This window comes from Myiozetetes cayanensis, unplaced genomic scaffold (assembly GCF_022539395.1).
Source record: "Myiozetetes cayanensis isolate MyiCay16 unplaced genomic scaffold, myiCay2020 scf5-8, whole genome shotgun sequence".
In the NCBI taxonomy this organism is placed as follows: Eukaryota; Metazoa; Chordata; class Aves; order Passeriformes; family Tyrannidae; genus Myiozetetes; species Myiozetetes cayanensis.
In genome coordinates this window covers 3,050,105-3,069,203 of record NW_026087742.1, presented here as the reverse complement: position 1 = coordinate 3,069,203, position 19,099 = coordinate 3,050,105, and the positions used below count along the sequence as shown (strand labels likewise).

The 19,099-nt window shown below is 40.7% G+C and overlaps 1 protein-coding gene across 1 annotated transcript in view; it reads left to right on the top strand.

Annotated features, from left to right (window-relative positions):
* EPHA6 (EPH receptor A6) overlaps positions 1-19,099 on the top strand; it is a 356,637-nt gene that overhangs the window by 299,724 nt on the left and 37,814 nt on the right. The window contains 1 exon segment of the mRNA XM_050333635.1: positions 7,430-7,639. Coding sequence (XP_050189592.1) covers positions 7,430-7,639 — 210 coding nt within the window.

Genomic DNA, 19,099 nt, shown 5'->3' with positions numbered 1-19,099 from the left:
TTTGCCTGGGCCTGAAATATTGCCCTGTGTGTGTGTGCAGAATTCCTCCAAGTGAATCAAACCAAGTACTGAAATAATTCATGAAGGAGAATTACCTTTCTCTGAACTGCTCTGGTAGGATATCTATATCCCAGTTTTTCTTCACATGCATCCATTTATCAGAACAGTTACCACTTATTAGGATACTTTAATAGAAACTGGCATCAGCAAAATGGTGATGTTACTGTGAAACAATATTTCTCACATTGCACGGGGTATATTTGGAAGCAAATCTGCTGGGGGGAAATGGGAGCTAATAATTTCTGCAGCTGTTCTCCATGTATATTATTTTACAGTTTCAATTCACACTTCAGATACGGGTTATTCCTCTAAAATGCTTTTAAAATGTACTTTAGATAATATTCAGCATCCCAGAGCACTGTAGATATGTCAGCATTTCTGTTAGTAATTAGTGGGGCAAATGGCTGCAAAGTAACCTATTTAAAAAGAAATCCAGCTGCTTCATTAATAATAGTTGTGTCCTGCAGATATAAGCCCACACTTTTAAAAGCTTTTGTGAAGATCCAAAGAAACAGAAAGGCTTTATCTTTAGCAATCCCAATGAAAGGCATTGGGTGAATACACCAAGTGTTGTGAGATTTGGAAGGGCTTATAAGATAGTCTATCTTTCTTATTATTTAAAGGGTCCCTTGTTACCCTGCAGTGTTTTTACACAGAGGGAGGAAACAATCTGTTTCTCACCACAAGAAATATTCCCCCATGTGCCACAACCTGCAAAAATTCACTGGCACATCTCTCTGTCTTCCTCCAAAAGCCTGCGAAAATGGATCAGTCTCACAAATTCCAAGTGAGATGCTGTGATGAACCGTGTGAGGATATTCCAGAGCTCCATTTGCCAGCCCCCTCCTCACAGCCTGGGTGGGATATTTGCTTTGCTGACAGTACAGGTTGCACCATGAATCGTAAGCTCCAAGGAAAGCCTCCCTCCCCATCTTCAGCCATAACTGCTAAAATCTTAATGACTTTTAATTCCCTGTTTTACACATAGCACTGCCTGCTTTCTGCTATTAGTATGAACTTTACCAGCAAGCTCAGCTAAATTATGTCTTCCCCACCCCACAAAATATCTGTATACTGGCTGCTAACTTTCAGCTTTTGGATAAAAAAAATTGGCATGGATTTGCAATATGAAGATGCTTAAGATATATATTCTTAGTGGAGAGCCATCAGCTAATTAGAACCAAGATGATGGCAATTAATTACAGTGATTGTGCATCATCAGACATCCTAAATTGCTGAAGACACTTGACTCTGAATTTTCCTCAGAAATACTGCATTATTTTTACAATTATATATAACTCACTTCCAAAAAAATGAAACTCACTTATCTTTTTTTTTTTTTTCTGAAAATATAAGATCGAGGCATGTAAGTTAATCATCCCACAAAAGTACACCTGAAATTTGCTATCAGTAACATGGTGCTTTGACCAGAAATAAAGCTCATGTGGGTTTATTTCTGGTAACACTCAGAGAGATTTCTCTGAAAAAGGATGTGGGCTTCCAGCTTACTATTTCCTCAGGGGCTGGAAGCTCACTCCTCTCTCAATATTACTCCAACAGCTGCCAGATGGAAGTAATCTGTGCTTGGAAAGAAAGTGGCTAATACTTGGAAATTGAGGAGAGCCAGGTACAATTTCTTGTTACCAGTTTCCCACACAGACTCTGGATGGGACACATCTTTACATTTTATTCACCTGCCCGTGTCGTGGAGATTTGAGCAAGCACTTATTCTGCAATCACTTGAGGAAAACAACACAGACAAGAAGGGTTGAAGGGGCAGCTATCTGTATTGATAGAAAGATGTGGTTAGTGATTAGGACAGTAGATATGTTTGCTCAGGTTTGTTGATACAGAATACAGAATATGTAACAAGAAAGACAACTAAGAGAGATGCATAATAACAAAAAATTGGAAATTAAAAACAAACAAACAAAAGGCACAAAACCTTTGTAGTGAGCATTTTGGCAGTTTGCCACTGCTGTTTTGTTGGAGCTGTTTGTCCTCTGAGCATGGCCATGGGCAGGTAAATCACCTGGGTTTTGAAGCACTGCTTGCTGATCTTGCAGCCTTCATACAGGACACAAATGTAGTTCCCATTTTGTGGAGGGGAAATGGTGTTGAGTACCATGTGGGACTCAAACCTCTGCAGCACTTCAGAGGGTGACCCAGTAACAGAACCCAGGTCCAAATCCCGTTTTCACTCCCTCTCTCTTTGTGCTGGACACCACAACATTTTCCTCAGCCTTGCCTGTCAGATGATTGCAATAGTTCCTACAAAAGTCCTTTCCCCGAGGTTGTTCTGTTCCCCCTGACATATCGTCCCCCACTTATCCCATTCTCTAAGTCTGTGCCTACAGATTGACAGAGTTTGCTCTATTGAGAGTTAAATATCATCTGCTCTTTTCACAGCTCCATTCAAAGGGCCGTTCTTGGTTAAAATAATTGGATTTAGCCACTCACAGACAAGAACAGGGTGATTGGGAGGCCAGGTGGCTTGTGTGCCTGAGGGGCTGCTGCTTGTGGGGTCCAGTTGCTCAGAATGATACCTGGAGAGCTCTGTGTTGCCTCTGGTCTGCACTCCCCCTCATCTGCATCATGCAGTGTGGGCACAGATTTAAACCACAGAAAAGGAGCACATCTAGAAGCTGCCTTTTGGGGATGTTTGTGGTTGGCTACAGAGCATCCTGTAAAATGGACCCAAAAAAACTCTCACCAGAGTACTAAACTTCTTTCAGTATTTTTCTGCAGCTGCAGACTACCAGAAATTGTCAGTGCTTTGTTCCTGCTCAGCGTCCAGGCTGTGCTAACAGTAGTGAGGTGAGAACCAGGGCCACAGTGACATTAATCAGATGAGAACCTGTGGTATTGCAGCAGGTTCTGTGGCAGCCTGACCCTAAAATAATCCATCAGGCCCATCCACTGCACTATATTTGCTCATCTTCTTTGTAAGGAAGGGAATTCACTCTCCAGGGATCATTGTGGAAGAGAAAACTCCTCAGGTTTTGCAGCATTTTCACTGGATAGATGGATGTTTAGGTTTGAAAGATACTCCATTCTTGCCCAGTTTTGAAAATCTCAGAGCTGCAGGGGGGATACATTTACCTGGTGTAACCTCAGGGTTGTCCTGCATTCTTCACTGATATTATTTGCCATCATAATGCTCCTTTTCCCACCTGAAAACTCGTGACTGATATATATCCATTCACCTCAGAGAATTAAAATACTTGTTAAAAAAAAGATTTATTTACAGGCATGCACAGTAGGTGAAAATCATGTATTTTGTTCTTTCAAAGAGTTTATAAGAAACATGCTTAATTTCCCTAGAGCACTAACTGCAGCAGACTGTACAGCAAATGAAAGCCTGGAATCCAGCCCAGCGTTTGAATTGCTCGAGGCAGGTCTAGCAGAGGCTAAGAGAAGTGTTACTGGATGGGGAAAATATGCTGAGATATTGCTCTTTCTTGCAGCAGTCGTTCTGGAGTTGTTCTCAGAGCGGTTTTGAGATCAGGCTCACCCTTTTCTCAGCTGCACTTGAGCTGCTCCAGCAGACACCTCCATCGAGCCAGGCTGGGGAAAGGAAGAACAGAGAAAAATGAAGACTTTTAGCGAGTCCCACAAAGCGATGTTGTAAAGTCCGTGTTGTACATCCATCTAAGATGGCCTCACCACACAGAGTCAGCTTTGGGGAAAGAACCCCCATGGCCTTTGCTAACTTTAATGGTTCCTGTTGTTATTTATCTGTGTTCAGAGAGGCTACAGCGTTAGAGCTCATAACTAATACTCCTCCTTTTGCCTCCACACGCAACACTCGTCTGCACTTTGATTTATTGGAGGCACGCTCCTTCCTGGCAGGAAAATGGGGGCGTTTGGCTTTCAAAAATGACTCTGTAAAGAAGAAAACCTGCACTGGAGACTGCTGATACCGTTTATTTTTCCTGAACCAAAATGGCATTCAGCAATTAGAAAGTAAATTTGAAATAATGCATTACCTTAGCAGTGAAATTGTGATCTAAGATGTATCTAAGCCCTGAGAAGCTGTTGCTGATGCTACAGGGCCAATATTTGTTCTCAAGCAATGTTTTACCCTGCTAAAGGGAGGTACAAAACAGTATTTCTGCTACTGCTCTGAGAATTTCATTTCTAAATACCTATTTTAAATATGTAGATATTCTTACTTAGACATTAAATATTGTAGATATTCTTACTGCCCAGCAACAAGAAGTTTATTACAAACTGTCTTGTATTTGGAAGCCAAAATAATTTTATGGGTAACGTGAACTCTTTCAGTGTGCTCTTTATCTTTGTGAATTTGCCAAGAATACGTGAGAAAGCGAGGATCAGAACAGAGCCAGTGTCATTAATGTCTTTTAAAAGAAGGGAAAAGAGAAGCCAAGAAATTACAGGCCAGTCAGCTTAATGTCAACTGCTGAAAGATTTTTGGAACAAATTATCAGAAAAGTATTTATAAGCACCTTAGAGATAACAGGGAGATAAGTGTGAGCCAACATGGATTTGTCAGGAACTAATTCTGTCAAACAGTCTGGTTTCCTTTTGGAACAGGCTTTGTGAGGATGGGAGGAACAGCTGCTCTTGTAAACCTTGACTTACATAAGGTTTTCAAAAGCCAATTGTAGCTGTATGAAACAAGCAAACAAACAAACAAAATTTTTCAGGACATTTGCACCGCTGCATAAATGCAGTGGCAACTACTCAGACTTTGCATCTATACTCAGCTATTGAGAAGAGTTTATTTAGTAAAGCCATTAAAGCCTGATTAAAATTTAATGGAATGATAGGATAAGTGTGGTGAGTCCACTGAGGTCTGAATGGCTGCCAGTATTGATTAACACCCTTAACAGCCCAGTGGGAATCCTATCAAAAACATACTTCAGATCTAAGCTCTGGGAATCACAATAAAGCCCTGGGTAAAAACCACCCTATCATTCAGATGAGTGTTTTATGTCCCTAAATAACAAGCAAATGAAACAAGGTAATGGAAAGTTGCCAAAGGTTTGTACCTGGGGATTTACACACGCTGAAGATACGAGGCCAGATTCATACCTGCAATCATTTCATCAAACTAGTTGAATTTTCCAAGGGTTAAGTATGGCCATAGTCTGTATCCAGATCAAATATTTGGGTATATTGAAGGGTAACACTTGATGGATTGTGTGGGGACACAGCTGGCTTGGAAACAGATGGAGGAGTGATTAAAAAGAGACTTGAGAGAGAAGGCTGGTTTGCTGGCAGCAAAAATGTAGTTGTTCCAACGGCAAGGCTGGCAGTGAAACAATATAAAACCAAGAGTGAGGAAAACAGATGCAGCAGAGGATTTGGGGAAATACACAGAGGGAGAAGGAGGACAGAATAAAATTGCAAGTGGTATGTTAGCAGGGTTGTCATTTCTTAAGGCTGAAGAGAAGAAGTCTGAACTTTTTTTATCAAGTCAGAAGCCAAAAGAAATTTGAAAGGAGGGAGAGAATGGCAAAAGCATGAGACTGTTTAAAACTCAGGCATTACTGCTGTACTGGTAAGTCAAATACTGAGATTTAGAAAGAGCAGAAAATGGTTATGTTTTATGGAAAATCAATCAAGCATAGTCGAGGTTTGAAAGAACAGAAATTAAAAAAAGGAAAGAATGAATGCTTGTGATGTGAGAGAACAAAAGGTTAAGGGGAGTGTTGTGGATGACTCTGGGGTTTGTTTTTTTTAAATCACTGAACATTCAGAACTATTAAATGAAAAGCAAAACCCAGATCCTGTGTGGCTTCATTACATAAAGCACTGGATAAAGCCTATGTCCTTCCTTTATTGGAAGAGGCTTGAAGTATTTAAGAATATTATCTTAATTATTTAATTTTATTTAAAATATTTGTCACTGGTATGTTTTGGGCTCTGAAATAACCCTTATTCTTGTGGCAGGGTCCTGTGATAGGGAATGTCATAGGCTCATAAAAGGGGATGGCCTTTGTAAAATGTCTGGTTATCACATTTGTGTCTTGGGGCTGGGAGGTCTTCTAGCTGGCAAGGTGAGTTTGTATTTTCCTTTTACCATTTTCTTTCTGGATTTTTTAAATTTATTCTTTAAATGTTTATATCCTGACTAGCTGGATAGAGGCCCAAAACCACTGGATCATTATGGAAATGCTGAAATACTTTGCTGACCAGGGATGAAGTTAAGCATGTCTATACAGTTCAGCCTGTTGCTTTGGTGAATCTAATTAACTTACTGTACTTACTGTTCATCTTGCTTAAATGTATGAGCTAAGCAACAGAAATGTCCTGAATGCTGATCAGAACATTGCTACTTCTGTGTTGCCCAATGCTACCGGTGCTGGAGGAGAAAATGAAAAGTTAACTTGCTTGCAGGAGAGAGCTGTTTGTTTTTGTTTGGCTGTTCCTACTAACATAAAAGCCTGGCTCACTGAATAATCCATGAGAAGCTAAATGTCTGCCAGCTGAGGTCACAGAAATAATCCTGTAAGCAGTCTGCAGTAAATGGTAGACAGGGCAGACCTAAAAAAGGCAAAGAGCCCATAATGACATTTCTTTACATGTACTCCCTTGGTCCCCACTGCCACATAATTCATGAGCTGTCTGATGCAGGGCAGAAAGAAGTGTTAACTTCAGTGCTGCAGGTGGGGAAACTGAGGCCCAGAAAGACTGAGCAGCTGGACAAGTGTGGTTAATGACACAACTCCTATTTACATCTTCAACAGCAATTGGAGTTAAGCAGCTTTATTCATTCATGGGGCTGAGTTTAAGGGCTTTCTTCCAGGAAGACTTTGGAACAGCTTTGGAATAACCCCTGAATTTCAGCCCAAATCTCCTTTTTAATCTAGTGCTCAGAGACTGTATGGTGTTAGGTGCAGAAAAAACAAGAGATAAAGCTGCAGACTTTTTCCAGGTCTCTTTGGGATGTTTTTTTAACCAAACAAACCCTCCCAAAAAAAAAGCAAAAAAAGTGAGGTAGCAACACTTCCTCAATGCAGACAATCAAGGCTGAGACAATAAAAAGAGGTTTCTTTGTTTCCTGAGGCCAGGGAGTAAAAGATGAAGAGAGGATTTTTGTGCGATTTCTCATTCTTGTACTAAAAAACAGTGTTTGGGGAAGGAGTTCTTAGTAACCCATTGTCAAAGGTGTTCAGTGTTGTCAGGTGAAGACTGTGGAACGTGTGAAGATGTGGAAGGAACTGGGGATAAAGTGCCCAATGGGAGATGAGATGGCATGCACTGCACACCAAGTCCAACACTTGGCAAAGCAAGCCCGTTGGCCGGCCGGGTTACAAATGTGTTTTGAGGTAGAGCTGCAGTTGGTATCACCAGAGTGAAACCAGTGTGTTCTCTCAGCTTGCACCTTTTCTTGCAGAAGCACGACGGCCACTTCACAGTCATCCAGCTGGTGGGAATGCTGAGGGGCATTGCCTCTGGCATGAAGTACCTGTCGGACATGGGCTATGTGCACCGGGACCTGGCAGCACGGAACATCCTGGTCAACAGCAACCTCATGTGCAAGGTCTCCGATTTCGGTCTGTCTCGAGTGCTGGAGGACGATCCTGAAGCTGCTTACACGACAACTGTGAGTTTGTCTTGTCTCCTTGGAACAGCTGATGTGCCCCTTTTATTGCAGTTTTGGGTTTGTTTGTGCCACAGAACTGGTAGTTTGAGTTGGCTTGGTTTCTGTTCCCAGTCACGTGATTCAACAAACACACTGGCAGTGCTGAGGGAGATTTGTTTTGATTTTTGGCTAAGGGAAGTAGAGTAAAGTTTGGCAAAGATTTATTTTAAGCAAATGTGCAAGTATAAGAGGGGGACCTTTTTCCTCCTTCTTGGGTTTGGTTTTGTTGGCTGTGGAGGGATTTTTTCCCCCACGTTGTTACATCTTCTGTTAGTTTGTGTTCGTTTACAAAGAGGTGTTTGTAAAACAGAGGGATGGAGGAGGAGAGAATCTCACCAGTTTCGCTCCTGGAAGCTTGGTGCTAAGCCTTGTGTTCATAAATGAAAATTTTCATTTTATTTCACTTCAGCTTACCTTCTAGCAAGACCTTTCTTGGATGGTTTAACTCTCAGTTCATTAATACTTAAATTCCTTATGTGATGCAATTAAATCATTACAATGGAAAATGGGGACAGTTTTTTCTCTGTGTGTCCACTGAAGTAAAAAATTCTGGAACATGAAGAAGCTTGTTCAGCTTTGACTTAGATAAAAAATTCGAAATTGTACCTGCACTATGAAGAAAGTAGGGAAAGGAGTGTGTTGGTGTTTGCCAATAAAATGACAAGCTCTGATACAGCATTTTTTTGCCATACCAAAATGTTCCATTACATTCCTGTTACAGTTATTATCACAACATTAAGAATTTTGGCTAATTGTAAGCTGATTGCAAGTTACTTTCATATCTATCACTGAAATTAAACTATTACAGGGAGTACTCTGAAATAGTACTCTCATTAGTACTCCCAAAATGCACAGAATTTGTATGTTCCCATGGTAGGGCACAAGGACAGAATTCTAATAAGAGATGATAAATGAGTATTAAACAGTGTATTTTGTCCTTTTTTTCTATTTCACTTTAAAAAGTGATGTATGGCCAGAATAAGGAACTCATCTCATTTAACTGTATTGGAGTCAGTACTCTGGTGTATCTACTGAAACCAGCATAGGTATTGTAAGGGGATTATAGATCTTACATATTTATATATGCACAATACATATTTATTTTTAGTTTAGGCCTAAAATAGGGGTGTTCTGATAATTTTACTGTAAATTCCACTTCTTAGAACAAGTTCTATACAGAACTGCAAGCTGAGTAGTTTTCACTCACAGGTCTCTTTGCAAGGTTTTCTATCACTATCCATATGCAAGCTGGGAAAAAAAAAGCTCCTGTTTTTTACTTTACAGCAGAGATTTCCTTCATTTATTTTTACAAAACCTCTTTTGCTTCACACTGCTTCTTAGTATGAGGCTTGAAAGGAAAAATAAACATGACTGCAGCTTAACAAGTTATCAGCTGTTGGCTGAGCCTTGCTAATCGTCCGTGTGAGTGTGCTCAGCTGGCAGCAAGTGCCCGCAGTGACAGGCACGTGAAGCTACAGTGATCACGGGCTAATCAGCCCAGCTGGGGGAAGGCCCTAGAAGGGGCCAAGCAGTCCCTCTCCCAGTTAAGTTCAGAAAAAATACCACATGACAATGGCAGGCTTTCAGCTACTGTTTATCCTGTAATTTTCTGCTGGATGCCAATACAGAACAATTAATTTTTCAGATTAGTTAGAGCCTGCCTTGTTCATCATAGCTGGAGCTGCTTTTAATCAGGAAATGCTATGTTGGGGGGGAAAAAAGAAAAAGGAATATTTCATGGCAGTGTATCTGTGTGGAAGGACTTCCTTGAAACATAGGACAGGCTTTGAAGTGCTCACCCTGTGTCAGACATTTAAGGTGAATCTGTTTCAACTGTGAATTCTCCAAAGATAAACAAGCTTTGAAACCAAGGTGTGAAAATGCTCTGTGTCGTTACGATATGGATAAAATTCTTTGTGAATACGAAGAATTCAAAGCAACAGAGTCAGGTGTGACAGAAATGAACAGCATTTTAAATCACTCATTCCTTCAGCTCCAGCTTCCCCTGTCCTCACAGGTGTTTCAGTCCCTGTGGCTGAGCCTGCCCAGTTCTGTTCTGCACCTCTGGCCCTGGGGCACTGTCCTGCCCTCCCTCCTGAGGGCAGGCTGACTGCTGCATTCCCTGGTCCACTTGCACTCGTTCTGGATGGACTGGGGACAGTCAGGTTTTCTGGGGGATGCTCTTGCCTGCCGTCTGCTCCATCCCCTGCTTGAGCAAGTCCAGGAGATGTTCTCTGTGGGAATGCTCAGGAGGAAGACAAACAGTGCTGTCAATCTTTCAAAGAACACAGCACAGCTGTGACCAGAGTGGGGTGGGGACAGAAACATCTGTCCCAGTGGCTGTGGAGGACTCAGTGAAGGCTTTCCCCCTCTGAGCAGCCTCTCACAGTAACAGGATGGAACTGAACCCCACACTGGCTGTCACATCCTCTTGCAGCTCTCACTGCCCGTAGTTGTGTCACTGACCTTTTCCTTGTCATCAACACTTCCCCAGCAGCAGGCTGTGTGTGTTACTAGAGGGTTTTATGGCATCTCTTTAGTTCCATACTGTGCTTCTGCCATGTGAAGGTTAAACCCTCTGTGTTCTCTCAAAGATTCTGGTGCTTTTAGCGTTCGTGTTTCCTCTCCACAGAGATTTTTATTGGTAACAGCCACTACCTGTAGCTACAAGAAATCCACAGAGTGGGTCTGCATATTGAATAGATGTATTTTTAGACTCACATCTCCCAGTACAGCACTGTCAGTGCTCAGAGGAAACTCTGATTGTTTTTTATTCCCATTTCTTTGTCCTGGTGTCAGAAACAGAATGGTACAACTGGATGTTTTCTTTGGAAATAAACTACAAGACAATCTAAGCCAAAAAAGAGAATTTTGTATCTGTGATGCAGAGGTAAATATTTTGTGAATGCATTTGCAGACATAAAAATGTAAACAGTTGCAAAAGGCAAACTGTGGCAAAACAGGAAAGGCCCTTGTACCTTGTGAATTTACCATACCTGAGCAGGCACTGCCTCGAGGTCAGAGATTTCAGCTGACTTCCAGGAAGGCTCTTTCTTTTTGTCTTCCAGTCTGCTGAGGCAAAGGATGTAGACATGTTTTGGTAAGGGTATTGATTTCTGTTTGCTATTAGGAATCACAAAATTTACAGGAATTAAGGGATAGGAACATCTGACTGCAAATCTTCGTGTTTCAGGTTGATTAGGAAAATATAAGGTAAACTTTGGAGCAACTGAATAGTTTGTGGGATATTTTCCTATGGAGACACAACTTTCCTTTTTAGTACTGGTTTCCACAGGGACAGTTACTCATAAGAAGATGTTTCTAGTATGTAAACAAGCATTTCTCAATACAGAGGATATCTAGGCTCTTGGCTGCCTGCATTTAGACAAACTATGTTATATGTTGTAGATTCATCTCGTTTAAAACACAGTCAGGGTTTGCATGTATTTCAAAAAGAACCACGTGCCTCCAGAGAAACAGCAGAATGAGCTACTTAGAGATCTAAAGTGTCAGTGCTGTTAAATATATCTTTTTATCTAAGAGATAACTGATGGATCTGTTTGTGACATTTCATACTGACAGTGATTGCACTGATTACTTTTCAGTACAGTGTTGTCTGGGAACAGTAAAGCAGATTTTGGTGCAGTGGTTGTCAGCTGTTCTCCAGGCATGGATTCCTGAAGCTTATCCAGTGGAAAGGCAAACTTTGTTAGAAGTTTCCCATTTGTGGGGTTTTGTACAGCACCTTGCACTGTGCTATCTTCCACACATCTCCTCAGGCTCTCAGGGGTTGAACTCATGGTAGCAAGAAAAGACCCAGAGACTGGGGTTGTGAGAGATATCCCAACACTCAGGAAGGATCTGTCCAATGGTATGCGCAGTCAGAGCTAAAATCAGCCACTGCTGCAGAGCATTAACAGGAAAACACAGACCCTACCTCAGAGATGTGAAAGTAACGTAGAAATTCACATCAGTGACTCTCTTACCCAGACTGCAAATTTGGCTCAAATGATGAGTGGAAAAATCACTGTGTTGAGTAATGACTGGTCTAGGTCAGGAGTGTGCACTCCCGTTTCATGGAGTACTAAAATAAGGGCACGTTCCTTTAGGTTAAGTGATGGAAAATTCAAAACTATTTCAAAGATTGCAAATAGTTTTGTAGCACAGTGTAATTAAGCACAAGACTGCTCGCTACAAAAACCCACTGGGACCAAGATTTCCACAAGCTGGTGTTTGTTTGGTTTAAAAAGGGCTGAATATTACTAGGGAGAAATAATATCCAAGTACTGCAGTCAATAACAGTTTTAAAGAGAGATGAAATCTCATATTTCAGCCTGGAGAAGGAAAGAGGGAGGACAGGGAGAAAAGAAATGGGAAATCAGTAACAAAGTGTGGATTATTTTTAAGGTTTCACGCCTTCCTCTGAAACATCTGGTAGGGTTCCTGCTGCAGGTTACAGAGTTTGGATTGTGCTGGAAGCAGTGTTGATAGCACAGGGATGTTTTCCTTTCTGCTGAGCAGCACTTGCACAGCACCAAGGAATTTTCTGCCTTTGACCCCAAGCCACGAGTGAGGAGTCTGAGGAGGGGCACAAGAAGCTGGGAGGGGACACAGCCAGGACAGCTGACCCTGGCACAAATTAGCCATGGGAACCTCTACCCTCAAAATATTTCCTGTGTTCTTCAGCTAGATCTTGAATATTAGGATGCTGATCTGAAAAACTGTTTTAATTTAACTAGTTTGTGTTTTGTTACCTCGCTTCAGAGTACAGGGATCCGATTCTCCTTTTCAAATAAAATTAATCTCTAGTTTACTTTCTAAAGCAAAAAAAGAGGTTATTTTTCAGTTTTACATTATTCTACAGTGTTGAGTTTCTGATTTTGCTTTGTAGCTGTCACACTCAATTAGGGAATAACTACCTGGATTTTATTTTTAATTCATATATGAAGAAACATTAAATAAAATATGCATCGTAAAAGACTAGAAGAGGGTTTATGGGAGCACTGGTTTTTATTTTATTCTTTATTGTTAGGAACCAGAGAGAATAGCAGAAAACTATCAGTATAACTTTGTGTGTCCTGTAATAGAAATGAATTAAAAATCTACATTCTAATTTGTAGTTGAATCACAGTTTTAATCTGTTTAAATCTGTAATTACCCCTGCTTTGGGAAATTAAAGTTTTGTTACCAGAACATACTGGTTGGTTGAAGGGGTTTGAAGTGCACCTGTTTTTTTGGAGACTACATGGCCAGTCAAAGACATGAAGCAGCTACCCCTGTTTTTTGGTTTTCTCCAGACAACTTTGTTTGAATGTAAGATATTGTGTGTATTTTCAGGACTGTAATTGCCATTGTTTCTGGGGAGCTAATGGTCCAACCAGTGCCCTGGAAAAGGTAGACACAGGGGCAGTGTTCCCTGCAGGGCTTAAGTAATACCTTGCATTGCCTAAGGAAAAAACCACCATAAATATGTTTTTCTTCTACTATAGCCTGGAATGAAGGATTATATATCAAGTGTGTCAAAGCACTGAGTGGTTTTAACATTACCAGAGTTACTGTTAAATAACTAACTGGTAGAACACCTAGAAGTTATTTGGGGGGGAAATGATCTTTTTTGACATGTGGTTATATAGCTAGTGGGGAAAAAGGGCTCTTTTTTCCCCTTACAGACAGGGTTACCTCACAGGCACAGCTGTGGCTTTGGTGTAAGATGCAAAACTTGCCAGTACTGAATCCATAAAAACAGGCAATGTTACATCTCTGAGCAAATCTGGAGTGGTTATGCAAGGGCTGAGGAGGGGGAAAAGCCAGTGCACTTGCCAATAATTTCTGAAATAGCAGTTCCATGAGGACTATGAATCTCAGAAAGCTGCAGGTGGTGTTTTCAGAAACATTACAGACTGCCCAAGGCTCCAGAGTTATTGAGCTCTCAGCTGGCCATGGGAACCCTGACAGTTCTCTCTGGGCACACTCTTCTCCTGGGAAAGTAGAGTTGAGCGTATGTGTGTGTATACCTGCTCTGTATACTGCAAACAGTCAGAGCATTTTACTGTTCGCTCTTCAGATTGCTAAGAGATTTGTTTAAAGTTAGCAGTTATCAGAATATTAATCTAATTTCAAACACAGCTGGGGTTTTAGTCCCATATGGATTTAATTGCATGCATTTATAATTTTAAATCAGAATTGCCACCTTCAAACTATAATTGAGGAAGCTGTTGCAAACATGTAGAACATGCTTATACATTTTCAGTGATACCTCTTTTCACTCAGAACAATACTACACACACTTAAGATTAAAAATGTAGGTGTACTGACACAAAATCTGGGTTGTTGCTTTGTTGCTAGTTCTGTGAATGAATGTAATCCTGAATGCCTGTTTTGTTAGACTAGCTAATAATGGACCACAGTTCACTCAGTATTTTAATATTCAATGTGTTGGCCCACAAAGATATAAAATATCTTTGCTGTGTTGGATCATACCTGCAGTCTCATTAAAGGCTATTGGTACCTTTCAAAGATGGACTAAGAAAAGTATATTTGTTTACTGTGTGCTGTTGAAGTTAGAAGAGGTAAGCAATTAATTGGGAAAAGAACCATTCAGCTCCAGTGATCCAAACAGCTCAGCTCTAACTCTGTTATTTAGCTAAACATCTGAGATATGGGTGCACCCGTATTTTTATGGAGTGGAAGGTTTTTTGCCTGGTTCCTGAGGAACTGTCCTATGTTATATTGGCATGTGACTGGCTAGACCTGTGTTTCTTAAGGAATTTCATCCATTTGAAATTAATCAAATTAGAAAGAGGTTTTAAAATTTCAGAGGCATTGTTTATATTTTCTTTTTTTCATGAAAACAAATGGTGACGTAGAAAACAAATTCTGTTAATTTAGCAAGGGTTTGACATAACTGATTTTTGCCTGGAATTCTGATATCCAGTCGTCAAAACACAAATCTTTGGGAAAACTAAGATTCCTTTTCTTTTTTTTTCTCACTTCCCTGAGGACTTTGGAGGTGTATATCCTGTTCGTGGTTTGGTTTTGACATTTCTGAAGGTGAGGAGAGTCATCATTGTTTTGATTTGGTTACAGCCTAATGTTTGCTTGAGATAATCCTTCACAAAGAGAGGGGGGAATGTCAGGGTTATGGAGATGCTGAAGTCCAGTCTATACAACTTTACTGAAAATGGATGAGGCAAATAAGTTTGGATGCAGAACACTTTGGAACACTGAGGCTCTTCTCCCAGGGAACAAGAACAGGACAAGAGGAAATGGCCTCAAATTGCACCAAGGGAGTTTTAGATTGGGTGTTAGGAAAAAATTCTTCACAGAAATGGTTATCAAGCACTGGAACAGTCTGCCCAGGGCAGTGGTTGAGTCACCATCCTTGGAGGTGTTTAAAAGGTGTGTAGTTGTGGTTCTTTGGGACGTGGTTTAGTGATGGACACAGTACTGAGGGGTCAACAGGGGGACTCAATGATTTTAGAGCTCTTTTCTAACTTAAATGATTCTATGATTCTGTTTTCTCCTCTGAGTAATGTTGCACACCAGGAAGGTCTAGGATACATTAATGATAGAAGAGTTTGCAGATAAAGGAGGATATTTTCATATTCCTTAGCTACTCATTATAGAAAGAATCTTGCAAAGGGTAGAGCCAGATAAATGGGAAAGGGTGGAGTTGTAGCTTGGTGTGATTTTTGCTTTTGTGTTTAGATGTGCAGTACTCATGTTTCATCATCTCTCTTTTGCTCTTCAGGTAGAAACTATGGTCTGATTGCTCCTGATGTGACATCAAGGTTTTGATATTCACTTCACCTAGCAGAAGGAAGTCAAAACCACACATGTCTCTCATGCTTATGACTTTTTCTGCTCGCTTTGATATGAATTCTAATATTTCTCCTGTACATGGTATCAAAGTTATTGTAAATGGGATTCTGTAATTCCAGAAGGGAGTTTCTGAGCAAGAGAGGCACACATGTTAAACTTCATCTACTTCTGTATTTCTGTAACAGAAATGTTAACTTCCAGTCGAGACTGACCTAGTTATTCACCTAAATTAATCCCTGGTGAAATCAACTGCAAGAATTTTCACTGACCAGGTAGGAACTGTGATTTGCCCTAAATCAGAAGGATGACTACAGAAAGAAATCATGCATTGTTTTGTTACAAGAATGAAAGCCAAACTATTTTCAGTCATGCACAAGCTCTTGGGAATCTCACTTGTGCCCTTTCCTGTGTTTATCAGATTACCACAGCCTTGCAATGGTAAACTTGTAGTCTCTTGGATTCTTTCTAGTCTTGCTCTTTGGTAGACTGTCAAGTTAGGAGCTGTGAGTTCTTGCTCTATCACATACATGGGGAGGTGTGGGGATGATTCAGTTCACTGTTACCGTGTCTTCCTTTAACCAGAATGTCATACAAATATTGTGCACAGTGGTTGTCTGTCTCAAAAACAGGTGTGTTAGATGTGTGTGACTGATAAATCTGGGTCAAACATCCCAGTCATTGCTCACTGTTTATGCAGGCCTGTTGAGGCCACTGGGAGCTTTGCCTGACTAAGCACTGTGGGATTTTGCCCTTAGGATCTAAAATATTTGGTCTGTTCCTTGTGCTCTGGAGGCAAATCTGATGTCTTGTCCTCGACTGCCCCACTGTGGCTGCATCAGCAGCAGCTTAGAAGGTGGCAGAATCTCGTGCCTCCTGACACTAAGCACCTCTTCATTGACAGAATATTAAAATAGCCTCATGTGCACACCTTGATATTTATTGTATTTAAAGTAATGCCAAATCTATGTGCAGTAACTGTGTGTGCATCACTGCATGGAAAGGAAAGGAGTTATTCGTATTCTGGATTCCTCATTCCCCTTTTTTCTACTGTAGAGCTTCAGCTTTTTGTTTTCAGTTGTGGGGGCTTTTAGACAAAAAAAAGAAGTCTCGTGTCTTTTTGTTCTCCCCTATAAACTGTTTCACATGTTCAAATCCCTGCCTATTCCATGGGAGGCTTTCGGTTCAAATGTCAGAAACTAGTTCAGTGAGGGTTAGGGCGAGTTTGGTGGAGTAATAAATGAGGCAAATTGACTCATCAATCAACTCAGATTTCACTGCTATCTTAAAATAATTGTCTTTGCAAGTGAGGCAGTAGATGAACCTGCTTCCTTGATCTCACGAAGAAATGTGTGGTATTGGGAAACAAAGAAAGGCATGTGGAGACTTGAAATGATGTGAGAAAACCAGTTTTCTTCTTTGTAATGTGGCCATGCTTGCTGCTTTGATTTTGCATCGTTTTTGTAGAATTAGTTCAAGTGCATTTTGAGATGAGACCTGTCATCCTGTGCTGTAACACCACATCACTAACTGCACTTTCATTTCTGCTCTAATTTCTAGCTGCTTCTGTCTTCACTCTCAGTGCATTACCTATTATTCCTTCGTCTATTTTCTCTTTTCACTGCAAACTTGTTTTGTATCAGACCCTCTGACTGGAACTATCACTTTTTTCTTTTTCTATCAAGCACTCTGCTTTTCATTTAAATTCCCTCTTGAAGATCCACATCTGAGGTTTTAATGCAAACTCTTTTGAATAAAATGCAGTCATCTTACTCCATATTTCAAAAAAAGAAAGCTTTAGGGTAAATCTCATAATAAATGTGTTGCTAGAAGCTTGCTTATCCTTACTCAGGCTGAATAACTCCCAAATCTTCAGAGCTTCCACTGAAATAAATACTCCTAGACATGGATAAGCTGTTATTCAACATGAACAATTGCCTTGAGAGTGTTGGCTCTTTGTCCCACTGTAGCTCTCCTGGCCAGTACAGAACCCTTGGTACACAGCCAGCTGCAGTCTGAGACAAATGCTGCTCCAAAATAAGGAAGCTGGTAACAATCATGAAATATTGACCCCTCTTTACTGAGCCTCCCTTTCAATTCATTCTAATAACACACATTCTAATAACAAACCCCAAGGAAGTATTCATTTTATGCCCAAATCCTGCAAGTCACCCATCACGTTTAGCCATTCTTCTTATTTCAGACTCTTTTCCAATGTTGTGGTTATGTTTCATTTATTATATTTTTAAACAGAGGGAAGCTTTTTTTATACTAATTTTTGGTATAATTGTCTCAGAAACATCTCCCTGGCTAATCTATTCCTTGTAAGTTTAGTGTAGTTCATTACAGGAACTGAAGTAATTCAAATTTAAAAGTAAACAGCTCTTGTGCTGGGGCTGTGCTTTATTCAGGATCCTTCCTTTTCCAGTGTGCAGATGTTGATTGTGGATGGACACATATTCCCAGCAGCTGAGAGAGCCTGTGTGTGACTGCCTTGAGTAACAATTGCTTTAGTAGGACTGTTCTAAATTAAAAGAATATATCATACACTGGTCTACATTTACTAAGTTATTTATTTCTAAATATTTGGAGTTGCAAAAAGGTGGGACATGAAGTCTATCCTACAGCATTCAGGTGTGTCACAGAAGCCTATGACAGCATTTTTTTTTTTTAAACACTGTGTACCTGCATTTAATTCTATCCTTTAGTAATTTTTCACTGCTCAACTCTGTAACCTTAAAATTTTGTGTTACAGAACTCCCAGTTTAATATGTATTGCCCAGAAAATATCTCTGTAGGCAGCTGTCCTGGATAAGAATGGAAGCAGGAGCACTGCAGTGTCCCCTGGCTCTAGGATCAGACACACAGGCATGGAATTGCCTTGTTAACCTGGGGCTTTATTCCATGTGGTGATTGAATAGCACTTGTGGGCTATCAGCATTCCTGCTCCTGGTTTTGTGGTGCTGCCCCATCAGTGGGAGTGGTCACGGGGCCCATACCCTGTTTGTGCAGAGCTCAGCTTTGCACTGTAGCACTTGTGGGCTATCAGCATTCCTGCTCCTGGTTTTGTGGTGCTGCCCCATCAGTGGGAGTGGTCACGGGGTCCATACCCTGTTTGTGCAGAGCTCAGCTCTGCCTTGGGGCTGGAGACACGCTGGGTGTTTCCAGCTAAAACATGGAGGCTTTATACCATACAGAGGAATTATTTGTTATAAGCAACACATTTCCTGGGCTGGTTTTTTGTTGGTTGGGTGTTTTTTTATCAAAAAGATTGAAAAACTTGCTGAGGACCCTTCAGTCTCTTGATGAAATGGTCTGTTTTGTCATGGTACAGCAATGTTACAGTGAGAGGAGGTACAGGAAAAGAGAGCAAATAGAAAGATAACCCAACAGTGACTAACAAAAGGAACGTATTTCATTGCATAGCATTGCTTCTGAAATTTGCTCAGTTCATAGAATAAAGGAAGGAAAGAAAACCCACACCACAGTACACTGTAAATTATTCAATGAAATGAACGCACACTGTGTGTGCAGACTTTCTTTTCAAAGTCTTTTCTAAACGGGAGCTGCAAAAGGTTCATGAAACTGTCATGCTCATAAATT